Source organism: Topomyia yanbarensis, chromosome 3 (assembly GCF_030247195.1).
Source record: "Topomyia yanbarensis strain Yona2022 chromosome 3, ASM3024719v1, whole genome shotgun sequence".
NCBI classification, from domain to species: Eukaryota; Metazoa; Arthropoda; class Insecta; order Diptera; family Culicidae; genus Topomyia; species Topomyia yanbarensis.
The window spans coordinates 292,252,493-292,267,295 of record NC_080672.1 but is presented as its reverse complement, the minus strand read 5'-3'; the positions used below and the strand labels follow the sequence as shown (position 1 = coordinate 292,267,295).

General features: G+C 37.6%; 1 protein-coding gene across 1 annotated transcript; it reads left to right on the top strand.

The window, feature by feature from the left end:
* On the top strand, window positions 1-2,258 carry LOC131690996 (double-strand break repair protein MRE11). The gene is made up of 4 exons (XM_058977117.1): window positions 1-277; window positions 329-931; window positions 988-1,835; window positions 1,896-2,258. The coding sequence occupies exons 1-4, from the start codon at window positions 172-174 to the stop codon at window positions 2,235-2,237; spliced, it is 1,899 nt and encodes a 632-aa protein (XP_058833100.1). The 5' UTR covers window positions 1-171; the 3' UTR covers window positions 2,238-2,258.
* Window positions 2,259-14,803: the final 12,545 nt, after the last annotated feature.

Here is a 14,803-nt window from a genome sequence, read left to right as displayed (position 1 = left end):
GGAATGCCGGTTTTTAATCAAAATTTGGTTGTAAACAAAAACGTGTTTGTTTAAAATTCTTCAATTACCAGCCGTCATTCGCGATTTTTCGTGACTTGAATAACCATTTAAATCACATTCATTAGAATTAAATATATCAATCCTATTTTGATTGCTAGTGCTACTGTGACGATGTCTGAAGGAACTGAGAATTGTACCATTGATCCAGAGGATGTTATCAAGATTTTAGTGGCCAGTGATATTCATCTCGGTTATAATGAGAAGGATATTATTAGAGGTTTGAACATTCGTTTTCATTAATGTAACATTCTAGGATTTTTCTTTACAGGTGAAGATAGTTTTATTGCCTTTGAAGAAGTTCTTCAGCACGCACTGGAGAACGATGTGGATGCGGTCATCCTGGGGGGCGATTTATTCCACATTGCCAACCCTTCGACCAACACTCTGAACCGGTGCACTCGGTTGCTGAAAACATATATGCTTGGTGATAAGTCTATCAAACTAGAGTTCCTTAGTGATCAGAATGAGAACTTTCTGGCATCGCTTAACAATACAGTCAACTATGAGGATCCGAATATGAACATTGCCATTCCAGTGTTTTCCATTCATGGAAATCATGACGATCCGAGTGGATTCGGTCAAATCAGTTCGCTGGATCTGCTGAATACCAATGGCTACGTTAACTATTTTGGCAAATGGACTGACCTAACCAAAATCAGCATTAATCCAATTTTGCTGAAGAAAGGCGAAACAAAGCTGGCTTTGTATGGACTCAGTTATATCAGTGATCCAAGACTGGCACGGCTCTTCAACGAAGCGAAGGTGGTTTTGGAGAAACCCGAGACCTCTGGTTGGTTCAATATTATGGTACTGCACCAGAATAGAGCGGATCGTGGACCAAAGAATTATCTGCCGGAAAAGTGTCTTCCAGGTAATATAACTATCGCTGTAATTGAATTTCTTGTATCTGCATTGTTTAACATACAGGTTTCCTGGATCTCGTCATTTGGGGCCACGAGCATGACTGCCGTATCGTGCCTGAGGAGAACCCAACAAAGAAATTTTACGTCAGTCAGCCTGGATCGACGGTTGCCACTTCGCTGGCAGAGGGAGAAGCAATCGACAAGTGCTGTGGAATTATCAGCATCTATAAGAGCCAATTTCGGTTGGATCCAATTCCCTTGCAAACGGTGCGGCCTTTCATCTTTGAGTCCGTCAACTTGGCGCATGTTTCCGATGAGCTACAGTTGGACGAAGGAGATGTTCAGCAAAAAGTGCAAGCTTTTGCTGCGGAAAAAGTGGAAGCGATGATTGAGAGAGCGAAGGGAAAGCTAACTGGGAATCTGAGGCAGCCAAAGTTGCCTTTGATACGTCTGCGGTTGGAAGTGACCGAAGTTGATCAGCAGTTTAATGCAATTCGTTTTGGCCAGCAGTACAGCGGCCGGGTTGCGAATCCGCAGGATATGATAACTTTCAAGAGAAGGGTTACACGGTCGAAGGATGAGATTAAACCGTTGGATAGGGAAGCCTTGAATGAGGCGTATCAGAATCAACGGGAGACAGCTGCGAAACGAGCGGAGGAGGTGGTGGAACGTTACTTTAAAGAAGCAAACGAGGATAAGCAACTAGAAATACTGTCGTCTAAAAGCATGACGGAGCTGACGCGACGAATGGTTGACTACGGGGATGATGATGCTGCTGAAAACATTATCAAATTTTGCGAGAAACAGGCTATGCTATTTCTGGAAAAATGTACGGTAAATGAGGATAACATTGATGAAGCCCTAGCTAATTTCCATGCCAAAGAGCAGGAAGTCCACAACGAAATGCTTAAGGTAAGCGATGTACTATTTTGTTTTTCATTTGCGAATTTTTGATACATTGAGATATTACAGATGCTAGACTCGCGCAGTCACAAACGGTCCGATCCCAGCGAACGTTTGTTGGATGAGGATGACAACGACGACAGTGAAAATAAACCGAACATTTCATCGGTAACAACATTTGCTGCTCCAACTGCTACCACCCGTGGTGGTCGCGGTAGCCGAGGTGGCAGAGGTTCTCGGGCGGCCAATAATAGCAGCTCGGCAAGCCGGGGCAGAGGACGTGGAAAAACTGCTTCTAGTAGTTCTACAAGTAAAATTGACTCATTTCTTACCAGTACTGCAAAGCCTGAATGTCGCAAAAGCGGCAGAAAGGTCTCTAAAGTCATATATCTTTCTGATGATGATGATTAAATGTTGAATATTAGCTGAAAAGTACTCATTATGTTTCCGGTAGATACTAGAAATCTCTGATATGGACACCTTACGATTTGCGGGTTTACTTGGGCCTGTTTTTGTTTTAAACTGTTTTATACTATCTTCCATGCTAAACTCATCATTCTGTGTTCCTTTAAAATCAGTTCCTCAATAATGACATTGTACCTTTATGGTTACGTTAAAAATTGGACTCGAAATCCCTCATGCGGTACGTGAAAACAAACACATTGAAATAAAATATGCGTCATTTCCGAGAATACCATTTCCCAGAATGTATCATTTCCTCGAAAATCAATACTACAAAACTGCACCTGCTCGCTAAATTTGTTTTGGAAATACCTATTATGCTTTGAAAATAAATTTGGAATTTGAAATTTTATTTGTATTTAAAAAAATTCAACTGACATTGTCTTATTGAATATTAACTTAACAGCTAAATGATTATATACGGTTCATTTTTACAAGGTACATACATCGAATTTACCGTGAGCATATAAAACATTAATAAAGCAAACATATTCAGAATTTTCTACGAAAAGTATTACGGCTGCCATGGTTACTGCAATCGTTGTTCAAATACTCTGAAGCGCATTCCTTTAGGCCATGTTGATTCCTTTAATGCGGTCTTGTGTTGCCACCCAAGGCCAATTTTGAACGAAATGTAGTCTCCAGCTGGAGTTCCACAGGGCAGCATATTGGGACCCATCCTGTACAATCAGGGCCTAAAATTCTCATACCCATTCAATGAACGATGAAATTCACTGAATTCACCTTCGTCTTTTCGCTGCCTCCTTCGTTACTAAATTCACACAAAGCGAAACAATAAAGACAACGCCCCTTCTTCTTTCGATTCTATGGATGCGAGTAGCAGAAGTAGTGACTTTCGTTTTCCTATGACAATACGAAAATTCAATCTCGTTTTAATTTCAAATCAGTAATTTTGATTTTTATTTTAATTTTCATTAAATGAAATTATAGCAATGTGCATCATAAAATGCAACTAGAACGCCGCAAACACAGGAAATACGCACACCACTGCCCCCTCTGTCGTCCAATATCATCGCTAGCTTGTTATTCTCCCAAATCGAATAACGACAAATAAATATCGTTACTAGTTTCTTTTCGTTTGGCCAGCGATATGTGCAATATCGAAGAGACTAATGTCGTTCTCAATTTCGAAGCGAAGACGAATGTGTGGAGGAAATAATGAAATTGAATTTACCCGCATGCTTTGTCGTAGGCCGCTGTCTCATTTTCGGTTTCGTAATGTTCTAGTGGTTTAGAAAGTAGCATCGTTCGCTCGCCATTTTCGTCGGATTTTGGTAAACGAAATAAACATTTTTCGACTCTGTGTACAATATACAGCGGTGAAACGCTCGGCCCTATTCTGCGCGGCGTGTGACGTGAGACGACTAATCTCACCTCACTCTACGTGACTTTTCTCATCCAATTCTGAAGAGCCACTTCGGGTGACGTGAGACGCCCATTTAACTGCAATGGGGAATCTCACCTCACCCGAGTCGACTCTCAGAATCGGGTGAGAAAAGTCACACAAAAATGAGGTGAGTTTAGTCGTCTCACGCCACACGCCGCGCAGAATAAGGCCGGCTGATGTCCCACTGCTTCCGGGTGGCGGAAAGTTGTCTTTTTTCGCCGACGACTCATCAATTCCCTACGCCGGTAGAAGCATCAACCATCTTGTTGGTAACCTGTAAAAGGGCCACGATTGTTTCATCAGCTACCTAACAGACTGGAAAATCTACGTAAATGCTTCAAAAACGCAAGTCGTGATCTTCCCTCATCGGAATTCCCAGCGGTTGCTGAATCCGGCAAAAACCGTTCAAATGCGCGGAGTGAACATATGCGGCCCTATTCTGCGCGGCGTGTGACGTGAGACGACTAATCTCACCTCACTTTCCGTGACTTTTCTCACCCAATTATGAAGAGTCACTTCGGGTGACGTGGGACGCCCATTTAACCGCAATGGGGAATCTCACCTCACCCGAGTCGACTCTCAGAATCGGGTGAGAAAAGTCACGGAAAGTGAGGTGAGATTAGTCGTCTCCCGTCACACGCTGCGCAGAATAGGGCCGATGGTCAGGAGTTGTACCACAGACTAACAGACATAACACTCAAAAACAAAGCTTCGCCCGCTTTAACTGTCATTTTAAATATATTTGTAGTTGGGACTGTGGCCACATTTGAAATTATGGCGCCACTGACATATGAACAAGCATACGGGGGATAGACCACTAGTGAAAAATTGTTCCCAAACCTGAGGGGAACCCACCAGTAAATGAGTGTTTGGGACTGTGAATAAAAGATGGAGCTAGTGTTCTGGGAAAATTGTCGGATCGATGCTTTTTGAGGGAATTCCCTCATAGTGTTATGTCTGTTAGTCTGTGGTTGTACTCTACCTGGGACTGAATATGGACTCTAAATTGCTCTACAGACAGCACATCGATGGTACCGTTCAACGGAGCCTAGTCATGCTTAGAAAACTGAATCCTTTGATTAATCGAAAATCTAAGCTATCCATAACAAATCGCCTTGCTGTTTACAAGCAGATTGTGCAACCCATGCTGCTATACGCTGCACCAGTATGGATGAACTGTGCTGCAACGCATCGGCGTAAAATCCTGACACTCCAGAACAAATATTTAAAAATGATTCTCAATCTTCCAATCGACACGAGCACCATCGAAGTTCACCATTTGGCTAACATTTTCTTAATTAACGATAGGTTACTTGAAATTAATAATTTATATCGCCAAACAGCAGAATCATCTGAGTACCAGCTCATATGTGAGCTTTTTTCTTAGGTTTCTTTCCAATTCTTAGGTTATCAAATTAAAATCATCCAACTATATAGTTATACCACAGACTAACAGACATAACACTCAAAAACAAAGCTTCGCCCGCTTTAACGGTCATTTTAAATATATTTGTAATTGGGACTGTGGCCACATTTGAAATTATGGCGCCACTGACATATGAACTAGCATACGGGGGATAGACCACTAGTGAAAAATTGTTCGCAAACCTGAGGGGTAACCCACCAGTAAATGAGTGTTTGGGACTGTGAATAAAAGGTGGAGCTAGTGTTCTGGGAAAATTGTCGGATCGATGTTTTTTGAGGGATTTCCCTCATAGTGTTATGTCTGTTAGTCTGTGGTTATACTGTACAATATGTTGATACGAACATTATGTCAATCGCTTCCAAAGCTAAAAACACTAAAGAAAAGCAGCTCTTCTTTAGTGTTTTTAGCTTTGGAAGCGATTGACATAATGTTCGTATCAACATATTGTACAGTATAACTATATAGTTGGATGATTTTAATTTTCAGCTGCTGAAAAACTGCGTGTTGAATCCCTCGAAATGTTAAAAAAGTAGATACAGAACACTAGATTAGGATTGTCGCTGGCGTTCCCATTGTTTTCGTCTTGCAACATATTTGTTTTGCTTTCGGTATATATCTGTCAAAGTATCGAAAGTCTCTCTAGTAAAAGTCTTTGGTGCGCACTTTTGGTACACGCAGAAAAATATGGCCTGCCGTTTAGTTGAACTTCAAATTAGTAAAATGCAGAGTTTACCTTTTTCATTTCAGTCTCGTTTATTCTGCTGTGATTTTTATGCCTTCAACACCGAAAATGTCCAATGCATAAAATTTACAGCGGAATAAACGATAGACAAACAGAAAAAATGATATGATGTCTACTAAATTTCTTTGTGGCATGCTATTCTAATTTCATTAGTTTTCACATATATCTATGCGTGACAGATAATTTTTATGTACTACTACAAATTGCAAAAAGGTATGTGCGAAATCGATATACAGGTCGGACTCGATTATCCGGGGATTTCAAAAAAATCTCAACCCGGATAATCGAATCAAACGTTTTTTTGCGTTATTTTATTAATTTAAGCTTCATTCGTGGAGAAATTGGAAATAAAATGGTCAGGGTAAATCTTCCTATTATGGTAAATGGAAATGTACCTATTTTGGCCCTAGTGGATTTTTCAGACTTTCAGGGTGTGATTTGTATTTTCAGTTGGTTTTCATTAATTATTCATATTGGTAACGAGTTAACAGTATGTATCAGTTGTTTATAGCTATTTGTGTAAGAATTCTTACATATACTTTGTCTTTTGCAATACAGTTCAAACTCGATTACTCGGAGCTTCATTTTTCCAAAGTAAATGATTCGATTACTCGAGTACCAGAAAAATAAAGTTAGTAAGTAAACTGGGGGTCGTCTGTTTCTTAGCTCCAGTTTAATTTGCGTGGTGGTGTTACATATTGCTAACATGTTTTTAACCCTCCCTCTAGTTAGAAGAGTGCGTGTTGCGCCCCCACAAAGAGATCCTTGTCCTTGTAGCATCTTTTAGTTGACCAATGTCGTACCGAATTATCAGGTAATTACTACGCGTGTCGTCTTCGCAAACTCTCTCACTTATACTTGTCACTAGCGAAGGACTACCAAGTTACGTAGATGATGGGTTCCCGGCCACCTCAGCGAGAAGTACTGCTGGTGGCCTCTTTACATAGCCTATCATCCATCTTTGCTTGAGCTACTCAAGAATTGAAATCACCTCCAGTGACGGCCGGGACTCTTTTCAGAATTTCGTTAACCATTTCTTGTCCAACTTTTTTCTACCGCGTATAGGGTCCCAAAACTATTTTTCCTTAGAACTGTTGGCGTCAAGAAACACGAAAAACCTGGTTTAATAAGGATAGGTGCTTTTTTTGCACTGCTTGAAGCACCTATCGAAATATTTACCTTCCGATCTAGTTCAACTGCATGAAAAAGGTAATTGAGGGAAATCTAAATTAGAATGTTTTAGCAGTTTTCAATAATATTGCCAGGCTGAGAAAATATTCCAAAATTTCATTTTCACCATTAACTGAAACTATCCCTGGCTGCACTGCTTCAGCGGAACCCAATCAGATTAATTGTAATAACTTCTGTTCTACTGATAATATTGATAACTTTTAGTGCTCAAATGAAAGATCTTAGTCGCTTTTATTAGCCTTACTTGTCGTTGTGTAAACCAAAAGTTATAGTAATTTAGAAACGTGGTTGTTTATCAACAAGGAGGGTATGAGGGGGTTAAAGATGCCATTGGAACTCTGAGCAGGATTCAATTGTTGAAGGGGATAATGGGAGAAGAGCAATATTGTGTCAAAGTCCACTGGAATTCAGAGCAGGATATTTACACCGGATTTCAATGAAAATAGGACCATGATTCTATCAGTATCTGGAATAAATCATTACCTTCAGCGGAATTCTAGATAGCCAGAAACCAACCGAGCAATATAGATATAATGATATTTTATGTGGCCTGCAGTAACCGATATGTGTATTACGAGAAAATGTACTTTTAGTGTAAAATTAAAAAGTTAGATATTTGGCAATACTGACCTTAAAAAATTTGAAAAATTATTTCGCTGATTGATCCTAATGCAAACAGTACCAGAGATATAATCCGAAGAAAAACTATTTTTTTATCAATTTGTTAATGGACTGAAGGGCTGTTCAAACGACACAACAATTTAGGTTATTATATATTGGCTCTAAATGAATAATTTCTTCAAAACTGGTTCCAATCCATGAAGGTCGATTCCAAGTTTTGGTTTTTTTAGGTCACTTTGCGCGGAGTAACCCGTATATAAGCTATTTTTGAGGTAGGTCAAAATTTGAGAGGAGGTTAATCCTAGACCCCCCAATTGTTCGAAAAAATGTTCCATTAACAGAAATAATCAAATTAGCATTATAATAAGACATTATAGTTGAAATTTGATTTTTTTTCAAAGCGCCCGGATAATCGAATCATTTTCCCCGGATAATCGAATCACGAATAATCGAATCCCCGGATAATCGAGTCCGACCTGTATACCGAAAAAAATGTAGTTTATTGGTACTGTTGGCATCCCTGGCGACCACACAGCAAATTCCTATATAAATTGAAATTAAAAATTCTCAAAGGGGGAGTGAGGGAAAATTTCAAAATCAAATTTGTATTTTTGATGTCAAATGACTTTAAAATGCATGAAACATTGAGATTTGAAGTAATATCGAAAACAAATTTTTTTGACAAAAATTGACTTTTTTGGACTTTGGCACATTTTTGCCTTTCTCATATCGAAAGGTTATGCAATCACGCTAAAAATCGTCAATCATACCGGCCCGGAGGGAGTATGCAGTGAGGGGTTGCTACTTTAAAATTAAAATTAAACAAGTTGAAAATTTTCGACAGGGCCCACAACTCCCGGATCTTCCTCCATGATCCGCCACTGGTTTCAAGTGATGTATGTATTTTTTTGTAGTTTTATATTGTTTCTAGGGATGACTAATAATCATAAAAAAATTACATGGAAATATTATACTGGACATGAGCTAAGAGCATTTCTGGAAAACAACAAAAAAATGGAAAATTCTTAGATTACTGGAGACTCGATCCCTAATTTGGGGACACTTGATTCCTTTATGAAAACGTGTTTAAAAGAGCATGTAGGGTAATAAGCCTATTTTTGCCCTGTTTCTACTATCATCCTACCCATCTGAAGCCTTTGGTTAGAGCAGCGTCTGCCATATTTGCTCAACGCATTGACTCAAATGGTATTGCGATAATGGGGGTACTCGATTAGAGATTTTGCTGCGCTCAAACAGAAGATTTTCATCATTCTCAAAACAATTTTGTTATTATATTGGCTCTTAATAAGAGACGAATGACCTTAACGTTAAAACCTCTATAATCGAAACAAAAAAATGGACCTTAATAACAAATCAAAGAAGCTGAAATAATAAAATTATTGTAGTAATGATGTGGTACCCTTCTTAATAGGACAAAAACGGATACATTACCCCATTCAATTTTATCAAGTGGATTGTAGTATTGATTAAATTGTTATGATTAGGTATTGTTATTTTTGTTACTACATATTACGCATCTCTCACCTGATTGTTTTACGAATTCCCCAAATCTCCGTTCAATTATTTGAAAGCTGTCTTTATTATGGTTGAGGAACGTCAAATGTGGGATGAATGGTTGCTGCGTATACTGTAGTAAACAATTACAGTTATGTTTCTTTACGATGAAGCGTTCATTTTTGACATTTTTTATGACAACAATGACTTCAATTGTTCTGGTGTGAATTTGGTTATTTTCAGTGGTGTGTATGAAGTATGGCGAAGGGAATCAAATCTCCACGAATTTGAAGGGATCAAGTGAACCCATAGCATCTATTTCAGCAAATTTTAGTAAAAATATAGTTGAACAAAAGAATCAGCTCAATCATAACGTATTCATATAATTGACATTCTCCTGTAATTCTGTATGCAAAAGTAGAGTATGTAGTGGGTGATTTTATCAATTTTATAAAAGTTTGAAAATTTGAAAAATAAATATTCTTCAGTTCTTCTGAGACTTTTTTTTAAATCGGTAAAAATTCGGTTACACAAAAGTCCAATTTCTTTTTTCTGTGTTAATGAAATTTATGTTTAGATAAAACTACGCAACTTTATAGTATATTCGATTAATGTATTCTGATCCGCCTTTGAGTTACCATGATGGGATCAAGTCTCCCCGGGGATCAAGTCTCCTCAGTCTCCCCTACTGAATATATAATATACATTTCCACCATTGTATTAAACATAACCAGAATTGTAGTCTGGACAAATGAGAAAGGCACAATTGCACCACTAGGTGGATTAAAACAGGTTTTTATTGTGGGAATGCGTCGAGTTGAGACGAAAACGTAATATGATTAATAACGAGGATAACATTTTTCGAATGTAGAGAGAATTTTATGAAAAATGGTGTTTTCCGTTCGACTCTAGCAGGTCCTGATCGATTTTGATGAGTCAAATGTTCAAGAACAGTAATTTAAGGTCAAGATAGCATCATTTTGAAACCTTTGTATCTTTGATGAGCTTAACAAACGTTAAACAGCACATCATTTAATAAAATAATTTTGACGTTATATCGTCCAAGAAGTATTTATGGCGAATTTACTCAGGTTAATATTCATGTCTACAATAAAGTCTCAACAAATTCGCTAAAGACGCGAACTCTGTTACTATTTTCTAAAAAAATAATTCTGCATAATTTTAAAACTTGAAAAATTACGGTTTCGAAATTATGCCGTTTGGACAGTAAGTTCGGTTTGCGCCAAACCCCCACCAAACCGAATTTCTGGCTACGCTGCTGACTTCAAGTAAGTAGAAACAAAGTCGTTCTACACTCGTTCACAAGAAACTCCTTCGAATACTGAATATCTATTATAATACACTGAAAACCCGATTTTATTAGCCACATATGAACATATGTTTGATGGGCTCTAGCAGACGAACAAGACTGAATTGAGCATGTTTTGCTTATCATGAAGATGGAAATATGCAAAAATAAAAAGTTCATTTTTTTTAAATTTAACGCTAGAAAACTCCTTTAAATGAAATTTATATTAAATAATCAGAATTAGTTATCAGACTACACCAAGGGACGGGAAGAATATTTTAACAGCTTCAGTTTAGTATAAAGAAAAAAAATTTAGTCAATGTCCCTATTTTGCCAGCCTAAAATACACCATGAGACTGATAAAAACGGGTCTTTATTGTATGTATTATTCACTGTGTCCCAAATTAATAGGTACATTCCATTTTTGGGGTTTTTTTTATTGTATCGAACTACAACAATTTTTAGGAAGTTTTCAAGGGGTTATTTTATCGACTTCTTCCAAAATTTGGCGAACCCATTTCAATTCGTATATTCGTATTAATTGCTACACTTAAGGGTTTATATGTTGCAGATGGAGAAAATACTGAAATTTTCAGCTTTTTCCTACACAATATTACAAAAGCTTATTAAACATTTTACCCTCATAAATTTGTTAAAATTATAAACTAGTTGAAATTTTTAATAGTTTTATTTTTTATTAAACCGTGATTTTTTAATAACCTCGCTTCATAACGCAGTTTATTTTGCATGTTTTGCGGTGAGCACGATCTCTCGAATTGATTTAACAGATTTAACTCGCCGCGCAGATGGCTCTGAATTAGACCCGCTGGTGTCCTAAGACGATTTCGCTAGATTTTCAGAGCCCTGTGCACCCAGTCCATTAACACAAGTGACGGAAGGTTATAGAAAAGTTTCGTGAAAATGAAAATTCCAGTAATGATTTCCCAAACGGTTTTATTTCGAGAGGTTTTTATTTGTTCTTTGGCATTAGGATTATAATTCAAATCAAGGACTGGGAAGTCACTTTTAGAAAAAGTCGATGCCGAAGTAAAGTTTAAACTATGCACGCATGCACTTCAGAGGTAGTGTGATATCAGGAGCTGCAATTTTATTTCTTAGTTCTCAGTCGCGTTGAAAATTTGAGTAAAGTATAAACTTGGTCGATTCAAAAAAATTCGTTTTTTTTTGGCTCAGCGCAATATATAACCCCCCTAAGGAAAATTCAGTTTTCCCACCACAATGCATTGATTGAGGAATTTTGATATTTTATTAATAGAGCATTAGCAATAGACTTGTCTGCAAATCTGGCATCTCTAAAGCACTGTGACAATAGTCTAATAAAAATCTATCCCGGCATTCGAAAGGCAAACAGAGACGAACAGCACCAATCATCATTGATTGATGCTAATCGTCGACAGGTTTTCAGTGGTGATCGATTCACGTCTCGGTAAGTTTCGAAATTAGTAACAGTTGTGAAGAGACTGTTACACAGAAAATATCGGTCAATGAGTTAGCAACAGCTGCTAAGGTTGAAAACAAACGTACGAACAACACGAAGTCCGCAGCAATCGGGTTGAGATTGTCTAGGAAAAATTTCATCGCTGGTGATATGTCCGTCGGATTAGCTGAGAACTAAATGGCTCACGAAAACGGGCTTTGGTATCGAGAGAAATTCCGCCGTCGGGAAACTCTCAGCTCCAGCTAGCAGATAAATAGGAACGACTGATTGATTTCTGGTAGAATTCTGGCTCAAAATCAAAAACCGTTTCGGAATCCGGGTCAATGAATACAAATGAGGACATTTTTATGAAATGTGAATGTTTTATTTTGAACGTACTAACCAAAGCGGTGAAAAATTAAAACTGAAAACCAACAAGCCCCGGTCTCCCCTAATCCTAACATTTGCATGTATAGAGGTCGTGTTTACATTATGTAATTTATGTTGGAAAGGGGGATAGAAGGGATAATGGTGACAATTGCTAGCGTATGACAGCAGGGGTTGGCTGCAACGTAACAAGTTTTTACTGAATGAAAATTACTAATTCAATATTAGTATAGATAAAAAATTGATATAATTCGTGTCAGGGCCGGAGATAAAATTTTAAAGTTGTTTAAATTAGGACTAGAAATTAAGTTAAATGCAGTATCCAGTTTTTACGTGCCATAATGGCGGTCTAAATTGTTTATTTTGCAATACGTTTAATTGTCCTTTTTTGAAATAATCGTTTACGTAATCCGCCCAGTGAGAAAAAAATCATCCTACGTTAGTCCATTGCTGTCAAGCTGGCGTAAGCGATTATTGTCAAAAAGGTACAATCAAACGTATTACGAACCCAATAATTTAGACCGCCATTATGGCACGTAAAAAGCTGTATACTGACTGCATTGAGCAATTGTGGACTGGTGACATTGTAAAGAAAAACGTTGCCCTTATTTAAGTCATTTTTATCTGTTATCGCCTGTCAGCTTTTTTACACAATTTCTTGAGGATAAAGATATAATATTGTTTTGAGGCAAAAAATCGATTGCAAGTCAGGAATGTCTCCGATCCTAATCTTTTTTTCTTCTTCTAGTTCTAATTATTTTCTGTCGGCCTATTTCCGATACGAGGCCAAACACCAATGCCAGCGAGGGGACACTCCCACTATCTGGACTAGATATCGACTCATCAACTCATAGACCGGGGACCAACGGCTTTACTTCCCTTCCGAAGGAAGGCATGACCTTAGATTTTTTTCACCTCAGAAAAATCTCAACGATCTCGGCTGGGTTTGAACCCAGACCAACTGGGATGGGTGGCGGTCGCGCTTATCACTCAACCACCGGCGCTCAGTGGGACGGAATCAAAAAAAGCCGGACATTGATATTTGCGTCGAAACTATTGGTTATGACACTTTGATGTCTTCGGAAAGGTTTCTTTATTTTTTAAGTAATTTAATATAATGTTGCAAAATTTTTATTTAAGGGAGTATATACGCAGATACAAAAAAAACTTTTCAAGTTGTTGCCAAAATTGATAGTCATGTATGAAAAGTTTGTACATGAAGTTATTTTATGAAACTTTTTTAAGATAGGGAAATGGCTATCTGTTAAGCGAAAAAAGTTATTGGGTGAAATTGAAGTACATGTAATTTTTTTATTCGATTTTTTGCAGTTTTTCGATATTCTAGAAAGCTGTAGATGCTTTCAAAACACACCTTTTTTCAGAATAGACCAACTCGCAATCTCTTCGTTTTTAGGATGTATGCCTGTTTTTTTGGTTGTTTTGGGCTAACTTTAAGCTACTGTTTGTAGTGTAGCAGGTAGTAGCTAAATTTATTTATTTGTTGTTCAGCAAGAAATGCCCTGGTGATACATATATAAGTCTTAGGGTGCTCTAAAGGGACCCGTAGAACAATGTCGAATAACATAGACTGGCGTTTCAATAAATTATTTGTATTATGAAGCATAAACCATTATGCGAAATTATTAAACATTTGAAATATTATAGTCCATTCCATATAATCCCACATTCAAAGTTATTTGTTTTTGTTATTAACATGCTCATAAATCATTAGTGTTTTGCCAATCGTTTTCTTCCTAATTGGATGAACAAGGTATTTCATTGCTTAGAATAATCGGTTTGATTAATACCTTGTTCATCCAATGACGAAGAAGATGATTGACAGGACACTGATGACCCCATGACTTATTATGTTAATAACAAGAAAATTAACTTTGGTAACAATTTTGACTTTTCGGAACACTGCTACCTCAAATGGTAATTGGATGCACAGATCAGATCATATGCTAAATGTGAGCTTTTTCCGATAGCTCTAGTTTACCCACAAGAGGTTTTAAGTTTTTATAGTAATAGGGTAACTGCTCCCTAATTCATCTTAGCACCTCTATTCATCTCACCCATTTGAACACATTAGTTAGAGCAGTATCTGCTATCTCTATTCAACGCATTAGCTCAAATGGTAGGATGAATAAGGGTACGTTGAGCTCGACTTTTCGCTTCGCTCAAACGCGAGTATTTTACATTTCCCAGGAAATTTTTTTAAACTGTACTGCTTCTTAGGAACGAAGCAAAGATGATGATACCTATTTAAGCGCAATCCACTAACTCTAAGTCGAGTTATCAACGAAATAGTGTGATATCCTGACTAATGAGATGAATAAGGGCTCGTCTACCCTATATATGAAAACTCGGAAATACAAACTTAAAATCCAATAAAAAATTCCACAGTAACTCTGCATACCACAAAACTTATGGTCGCGTAGCTTATTTTATAACGAGCAGCTTTGCTGAAGATTGCAT

Excerpts from the sequence above, each read along its gene's own strand:
- LOC131690996 (XM_058977117.1), top strand. The coding sequence starts at position 172 with ATGTCTGAAGGAACTGAGAATTGTACCATTGATCCAGAGGATGTTATC. Across the intron at positions 278-328 it reads TGAGAAGGATATTATTAGAG|GTGAAGATAGTTTTATTGCC; the intron begins GTTTGAACATTC and ends TTTTCTTTACAG. Across the intron at positions 1,836-1,895 it reads TCCACAACGAAATGCTTAAG|ATGCTAGACTCGCGCAGTCA; the intron begins GTAAGCGATGTA and ends GAGATATTACAG.